The sequence below is a fragment of the Cetorhinus maximus genome, unplaced genomic scaffold, assembly GCF_964194155.1.
Source record: "Cetorhinus maximus unplaced genomic scaffold, sCetMax3.hap1.1 HAP1_SCAFFOLD_1888, whole genome shotgun sequence".
Lineage (NCBI taxonomy): Eukaryota > Metazoa > Chordata > Chondrichthyes > Lamniformes > Cetorhinidae > Cetorhinus > Cetorhinus maximus.
Window position 1 is genome coordinate 25,517 of NW_027597828.1, and position 8,434 is coordinate 33,950.

At 50.3% G+C, this 8,434-nt stretch overlaps 1 protein-coding gene across 1 annotated transcript; it reads left to right on the plus strand.

The window, feature by feature from the left end:
- Positions 1–447: 447 nt before the first annotated feature.
- Positions 448–8,212, plus strand: LOC144676770 (perlucin-like protein). Its single transcript, XM_078537088.1, has 6 exons — positions 448–573; positions 2,902–3,021; positions 3,990–4,139; positions 5,134–5,276; positions 6,809–6,915; positions 7,498–8,212. The coding sequence occupies exons 3-6, from the start codon at positions 3,998–4,000 to the stop codon at positions 7,670–7,672; spliced, it is 567 nt and encodes a 188-aa protein (XP_078393214.1). The 5' UTR covers positions 448–573; positions 2,902–3,021; positions 3,990–3,997; the 3' UTR covers positions 7,673–8,212.
- The last annotated feature ends 222 nt before the right edge of the window (positions 8,213–8,434 follow it).

The window sequence follows — 8,434 nt, forward strand, 5'->3', positions numbered from 1 at the left end:
GGGGTGTTTGATTGGGGACTGTGTAGAGGGAGCTTTACTCTGTATCTAACCCCGTGCTGTACCTGTCCTGGGACTGTTTGATGTGGACGGTGAAGAGGGAGCTTTACTCTGTATCTAACCCCGTGCTGTACCTGTCCTGGGAGTGTTTGATGGTGACAGTGTAGAGGGAGCTTTACTCTGTATCTAACCCCGTGCTGTACCTGTCCTGGGACTATTTGATGTGGACGGTGAAGAGGGAGCTTTACTCTGTATCTAACCCCGTGCTGTACCTGTCCTGGGAGTGTTTGATGGGCACAGTGTAGAAGGAGCTTTACTCTGTATCTAACGCCGTGCTGTACCTGCCCTGGGAGTGTTTGATGTGGACAGTGTAGAGGGAGCTTTACTCTGTATCTAACCCCGTGCTGTACCTGTCCTGGGAGTGTTTGATGTGGACAGTGTAGAGGGAGCTTTACTCTGTATCTAACTCTCATCCATTGTATAGTTTCTGTTGCCGTTTTCCAGAGGTTCCGGAGATCTTGTACGCGGAGCTGAATCTTCTTCCTGCCTCCGGGACATTTAAGGTCCATACAACAGGTTAGTTATGGATATCGTATGTCAGTCGTAAGATACTTATTTGTGTCAAACCTGCTGCACTTTAGTCGTTTCTCAATTGTGTTTTACATGATGCATTAGGTAGACCTTGATTCTTCCAGTTTCATCTTGTTACGCCTGAGTCAAAATCGTACCTGATCCATTTCCTCTCTGCTTGTTACACCTTAGTTACGTATCTGTTAGACCTTAGTTATGGGTCTGCTAATCTCTGTTTGGAAATCGAATACCCTCCGACTGTCACAACTGTGCGACCCGTATCTTCCCTGTCATTTACATCTCAGTTACATTTCTGTTGCATTGTAGTAACGTCACAGTTAAGCATGAGCCCTGTCCCTGTTGTACTGCTGTAGTGTGTCACTTGCTTCTTAGTTGCGTGTGTGTTACATCTCAATTACACTTTGCTTACATGTCCATCGCACATCCGTTGTATCTTAGCTGTGTTTCTGTTAAGACCTCAGCCACGTGATGATCACACTGTATCTATGTGCCTGCTGTTCCTCGGTTTCCATGCCTGCTCGTTTTGTGTTCCACTTGTTCTATTGGTGAGTTAAGTCTTTGCTAAGTCGCATTTACATGTCAACTGCCTGCAGCTGGTAAAGCAAGCATTTGAGATGCACCTGGCTACGTTCTAGTTAGGTCTTGGCGTGCTCCAGAGCTGAGTGTCATGTCGGTTTGCATATTGTTGCTCTGTCGTTGTCCTCTGCTTCCCACCTACGGCACACGTACTGACCAAAGTGTCCTCATGTTCTTCATCCTTTCTCACTCCGTCTCTCTCCGACTCTCGTAGGTGAACGGGAATCAAGTTACGCCCAAGTCAACTTCACTCCACAGAATCCGCAGTAGAACCAAGGCCCGGAGGTGACCCCAGGCAAAGGAGTCACACTGGGAGTGTGGGGTCAGAGGTCACAATGGTTCAGGACAGTCGAGGGGAGGGATGTGGTGAAGGGTGAGGGGATTCACCTCCCTATCCCTGTAACCTCCTCCAACAACTAGACCCCTCCCTTTCTCTGTAAACTCCACCAGCCTCGACACCCCTCCCTATCTCTGTAACCTCCTCCAGCACCTACAACCCTCCCCATCTCTTAACCTCCTCCAGCCCCTACACCCCTCCCTATCTCTGTAACCTCTTCCAGCCCCTACACCCCTCCCTATCTCTGTAACCTCCTCCAGCCCCTACAACCCTCTCTATCTCTGTAACCTCCTCCAGCCCCTACACCCCTCCCTATCTCTGTAACCTCCTCCAGCACCTACAACCCTCCCCATCTCTTAACCTCCTCCAGCCCCTACACCCCTCCCTATCTCTGTAACCTCCTCCAGCACCTACAACCCTGCCTATCTCTGTAACCTCCTCCAGCCCCTACAACCCTCCCTATCTCTGTAACCTCCTCCAGCCCCTACAACCCTCCTTATCTCTGTAACCTCCTCCAGCTCCTACACTCCTCCCTATCTCTGTAACCTCCTCCAGCCCCTACACCCCTCCCTATCTCTGTAACCTCCTCCAGCCCCTACACCCCTCCATATCTCTGTAACCTCCTCCAGCCCCTACAACCCTCACTATCTCTGTAAATTCCTACAGCCCCTACAACCCTCCCTATCTCTGTAAATTCCTCCAGCCCCTACACCCCTCCCTATCTCTGTAACCTCCTCCAGCCCCTACAACCCTCACTATCTCTGTAAATTCCTACAGCCCCTACACCCCTCACTATCTCTGTAAATTCCTACAGCCCCTACACCCCTCACTATCTCTGTAACTTCCTGCAGCCCTCTGAGATCTCTGTGTTCCTCCAATTCCGGCCTCTCGAGCGTTCCCCAATTCCCATAGCTCCGCCATTGGTGACCGGGACTTCAGCTGCCTGGGGCCCTAAACTCTGAAATTTCCTCTCTGCTTCTCTCTCTGTGTCTTGCTCACTCTCTCTCTGTTTCACTCTCCCTTCCTCTCTCTCTCTCTGTCTCACTCTCTGTCTTGCTGTATCTGTCTCCCTGCCTCTCCCACTGTCTGTTTCTTACTCTCTCTCTCACTGTCTCTCCCTCTGTCTGTCTCTCTCTCTCTCCTCCTTTAAGACGCTCCTTGTGCTGATCTCTGTGTCTGAGCTTTTGGTTTCCTGTCCCTAATATCTCCCTGTGTGACTCGGTGTTTGATTCTCTTTGATAAGCCTCCTGTACCGTGCGCTGGGATATGAAACGAGGGATATAAACGAGTAACGTGGTTGTTGTTTCTCTCAATAAGGGTGGTAGATACGTCACCATTGTCTGTTCCGTGCAGTAACACAGGCTTCTCAACATGGGTCAATCCTTACTTCTCTATTCCAGGTAAAACTGGACAGGAAACAGCTGGAGGAAAAAGATCAAAAAAATCCAGATGGCCCATCGTGGTCGGACTCATTGTCTTAATCTGCAACTTCGCTATTATTACAGGTCTCACAGTTCACGGTACGGGGAGGAACATCTCACTGTAACACCCTGATATATCCCACACCCCTCACTATAATACTCTGGTATATCCCACACCCCTCACTGTAACACTCTGATATATCCCACACCCCTCACTGTAACACTCTGATATAACCCACACCCCTCACTGTAACACTCTGATACATCCCACACCCCTCACTGTAACACTCTGATATAACCCACACCCCTCACTGTAACACCCTGATATATCCCACACCCCTCATTGTAACACTCTGATATTTCACACACCCCTCACTGTAACACTCTGATATATCCCACACTCCTCACTGTAACATCCTGATATATCCCACACCCCTCACTGTAACACTCTGATATATCCCACACCCCTCACTGTAACACTCTGATATATCCCACATCACTCACAGTAACACCCTGATACATCCCACACCCCTCACAGTAACACCCTGATACATCCCAAACCACTCACTGTAACACTCTGATACATCCCACACTCCTCACTGTAACACTGATATATCCCACACCCCTCACTGTAACACTCTGATATATCCCACACCCCTCACAGTAACACCCTGATACATCCCAAACCACTCACTGTAACACTTTGATATATCCCACACCCCTCACTGTAACACTCTGATATACCCCACACCCCTCACTGTAACACCCTGATATAGCCCACACCCCTCACTGTAACACTCTGATATATCCCACACCCCTCACTGTAACTCTCTGATATATCCCACACCCCTCACTGTGGCACTCTGATATATCCCGCACCCCTCACTGTAACACTCTGATATATCCCACACCCCTCACTGTAACACCCTGATATATCCCACACCCCTCACTGTAACACTCTGAAAAATCCCACACTCCTCACTGTAACACTTTGATATATCACACATCCCTCACTGTAACACTCTGATATATCCCACACTATCTCTCACTCCGGCTCCCGCTCTCAGTTCTACAGATGAACAAGGAGTGTGGTGGTGCTGACTTCCTGAACCAGACCTTGGCCATTGCCCTGCGGAACCTGACAGAGCTGGATGGAATGTTCCAGAAATTGTCCGAGACTGCGCGATCGCTCTGCCCAATGCTCCGAAGCTGTTCAGGTGAGTGGGAGCTGCCGGCAGTACTCCTGCCCCCTCCCGCATCATCCCACGTTCTGCCCCATTGGGATCACCCCCACCTCCTGTTTCCCCGCCCCCACCCCCTGTCTCCCCGCCCCCACCCCCTGTCTCCCCACCCCCACCCCCTGTCTCCCCACCCCCACCCCCACCCCCTGTATCCCCACCCCCACCCCCTGACTCCCCACCCCCACCCCCTGACTCCCCACCCCCATCCTCCCCATCCTTCAGACAAGGCCTCAATCTCCAAGCGGGTGAAGGCCGCACTATCCCGGCCTCTGCCTCCCGGAGTTTGGGACAGGCGAGGGGATGAATCGATTGGAGGGGGCTCTGTCCGACAGATTGAAGGGATTGGATAAGGTGCAGGCAGGCAATCCAGTCTCGAAGCCTGACGCCGACAAACAAAACCACGGCGACTGGACCCGAGGCGTTGAAAGCAATAAAGAGATTCGATTGGGTCGACGGAGAGAAACTATTTCCTCTGGTCCGGTGGGTTGTGGGGGAGCCGGGGAGGGGGAGTCGAGAACAACGGGGAAGGAGGTTAAAATTCGAGCCAGGATGTTCAGGGGGGACATCAGGAAACACCTCTTCACAGAAAGGGGAGCAGAAATCAGGAACTCTCCACCACCCCACCCCCCCACCCGCAAAATAAACTGTGGGGGCCGGAGGTCAAAGGGAAACGTCAAAACTGAGATTGAGAGATTGTTGTTGTCACGGAACCGAGGGAGTTAAGGTAAAGAGGAGATCCAATAGAATGGTGTAAAATGCTCAAGAGGGACTGAATGGCCTCCTCCTGTTCCTGTGTAACAGGCTCGAGAGGCGCTGAATGGCCTCCTCCTGATCCTGTGTAACAGGCTCGAGAGGGGCTGAATGGCCTCCTCCTGTTCCTGTGTCACAGGCTCGAGAGGGGCTGAATGGCCCCCTCCTGTTCCTTATGTTTCGATGTACTTCTCTGAATTAAGTCTTTATAATTTTGCAGAGTCTCCCTGTCCGAGCGGTTGGAAAGTTCATAATCATCATTGCTATAAATTCTCAACGCATAAAGTAAACTGGGACTCGGCAAAACGACATTGTGAATCCCTAAATTCACACCTCATCATCATAAATACAAAACAGGAACAGGTGAGAATGACAGATGCATCGGTCAGAATGAGATAGAGAGAGAATATCCCTCTGCACCGTCCCCATCAAACATACAGCACGGGGTTAGATACAGAGTAAAGCTCCCTCTATACTGTCCCCATCAAACACTCGCAGGACAGGTACAGCACGGGGTTAGATGCAGAGAAAAGCTCCCTCAACACTGTCCCCATCAAACACACCCAGGATAGGGACAGCACGGGGATAGATACAGAGTAAAGCTCCCTCTACACCGTCCCCAATAAACACTCCCAGGACAGGTACAGCACGGGGTTAGATACAGAGTAAAGCTCCCTCTACACCGTCCCCAGTAAACACTCCCAGGACAGGTACAGCACGGGGTTAGATACAGAGTAAAGCTCCCTCTACACTGTCCCCATCAAACACTCCCAGGACAGGTACAGCAAGGGGTTAGATGCAGAGTAAAGCTCCCTCTAAACTGTCCACATAAAACACTCTCAGGGCAGGTACAGCATAGGGTTAGATACAGAGTAAAGCTACCTCTACACCGTCCCCATCAAACACTCACAGGACAGGTATAGCACGGGGTTAGATACAGAGTAAAGCTCCCTCTACACCGTCCCCATCAAACACTCCCAGGACAGGTACAGCACGGGGTTAGATACAGAGTAAAGCTCCCTCTACACCGTCCACATCAAACACTCCCAGGACAGGTACAGCACGGGGTTAGATACAGAGTAAAGCTCCCTCTACACTGTCCCCATCAAACACTCAGGGGACAGGTATAGCACGGGGTTAGATACAGAGTAAAGCTCCCTCTACACTGTCCCCATCAAACACTCCCAGGACAGGTACAGCACGGGGTTAGATACAGAGTAAAGCTCCCTCTACACCGTCCCCATCAAACACTCCCAGGACAGGTACAGCATGGGGTTAGATACTGAGTAAAGCTCCCTCTACACTGTCCCCATCAAACACTCCCAGGACAGGCACAGCACAGGGTTAGATACTGAGTAAAGCTCCCTCTACACTGTCCCCATCAAACACTCCCAGGACAGGTACAGCACAGGGTTAGGTACAGAGTAAAGCTCCCTCTACACCGTCCCCATCAAACACTCCCAGGACAGGTACAGCACAGGGTTAGGTACAGAGTAAAGCTCTCTCTACACTACATGGACGAGGGTTTCAGCAGTCGATGAGCTGAGACCGGGGTGGTTTTGGTCGATGTTACGGAGTTGGAAAGAGGCCGTCTTGGTGACGATGTGGATATGAGGTGGGAATCCCATCTCCAGGTTAAACACAACCCCAGGGTTGTGAACAGTCTGGTTCAGACTCAGAGAGTTCCCAGGATGGAGTCGGTAACTCGGGAATGGAGTTTGGAACTGAGACGGAAAACAACAGCTTCAGTCTTCCCGATATTTAATCAGAGGGAATGAGGGAGAATTTCCTGAGGAAGGTTTTGGGGCATTTTGGGTATCAGTTGTGTGTGCGTGTTTGTGTGAGTTAAGGCAGTCATACTAACTGAACACATTCCATCATTGTATCTGCTGCAGGATTTCATAAAGAAATCTATCGAGAACAATCCTGGGGTTTCCTGGATCGGACTAACAGATCGAGAGAGTGAAGGAAATTGGACATGGGTGGATGGGACCCCAGTGAGGTGGGTCCAGGCTTTGCATGGAGAGAGAGAGCAGGACAGGGGGATTAGTTTAGGATTGATACAGGGCTATGGAGAGAGAGCGGGACAGTGGGATTAGTTTGGGATTGATACAGGGATATGGGGAGAGAGCGGGACAGTGGGATTGGTTTGGGATTGATATAGGGCAATGGGGAGAGTGTGGGGCAGTGGGATTGGTTTGGGATTTGTACAGGGCTATGGGGAGGGAGTGGGACAGTGGGATTAGTTTGGGATTGATACAGGGATATGGGGAGAGAGCGGGACAGTGGGATTGGTTTGGGATTGATATAGGGCAATGGGGAGTGTGTGGGGCAGTGGGATTGGTTTGGGATTTGTACAGGGCTATGGGGAGGGAGTGGGACAGTGGGATTAGTTTGGGTTTTGTACAGGGCTATAGGGAGTGAGCCGGGACAGTGGCATTAGTTGGCAATTTGTACAGTGCTATGGAGGGAGACCGGGGCAGTGGGATTAGTTTGGGATTGTACCAGGCTGTAGGAATCTTGCTGATTCTGTGCAGGAATGTGTCGGATTTTTATCGGTATTTTTTATTTCCCCATTTCCCAGTTTTACTCGATGGGGTCAGGGTGAACCGAATAATGCAGAAGAAAATGAAAACTGCGCCATTATCAGAAGAGCCAACTGGAATGATGTCAGATGTACCGATCAGTTCCGTTTCATCTGTGAGAAAAGGGCACTGCCCTGCGTCGAGGCAGCTGATATTGAGAAATATTGTTCCTGAAGAGAGACTGGGGTACAGAACAATATTGTCAGGATTGTCCAAAGATCCCAAGCCCCTCCTCCCTTCCCCACAATCCCCAACTGCCCGAGGCCACGTCCGTAAGGGTAAAGTTCATCTGTTCCCCTTTTCTCCCAGGTGGAGCCTCCTGCAGTGCCACCAGTTGTGGGAGGCGGGAATGACAGCGTGACGGTTGACATTGGAAAACCCCATTATAAATCCAGGCAGGAATCCGGCGACATGTAACAGGACAGAAGTCCTGCATTTCTCTAGCAGCTTTCACGAATTCAGATGATCCCCAACCTGCTTTTGCAGCCAATGAAGCAACTCCTTACAGTGTTTCCATAGTTGTCATGTCAGAAACAAGGCATTCAATTTGCGTGCAGTAAGCTCTCACTGGACTAAGAATTAAACTCGGTCACATCAGAAATATTCTTTGGACTTATTCTTCTCGGACTCTGTAAATTGTGTGAACTCATTTCAATCTCCATGGTTCTTGTACTGTTACTATCCATAGTTGTAAAAGTTTCCTTTTTCTATCCTCCATTACTGTGTCTGTGCATTTGTGTATGTGTGTGTGCGTGTGTGTGTTTGAATGTGAGAGTGTGAGGTGTTTTAATGTGAGTGTGTGAGTGTGTGAGCGTGAGTGTGTGAGTGTGAGTGTGTGAGCGTGAGTGTGAGCGTGTGTGTGAGCGTGTGTGTGAGCGTGTGTGAGTAGGCGTGTATGTGTGTTTGTGAGAATATGTTTGTGCGAGTGTGCGTGAG

Excerpts from the sequence above, each read along its gene's own strand:
- LOC144676770 (XM_078537088.1), top strand. The coding sequence starts at position 3,998 with ATGAACAAGGAGTGTGGTGGTGCTGACTTCCTGAACCAGACCTTGGCC. Across the intron at positions 5,277-6,808 it reads TAAATACAAAACAGGAACAG|GATTTCATAAAGAAATCTAT; the intron begins GTGAGAATGACA and ends TATCTGCTGCAG. Across the intron at positions 6,916-7,497 it reads GTGGATGGGACCCCAGTGAG|TTTTACTCGATGGGGTCAGG; the intron begins GTGGGTCCAGGC and ends CCCATTTCCCAG.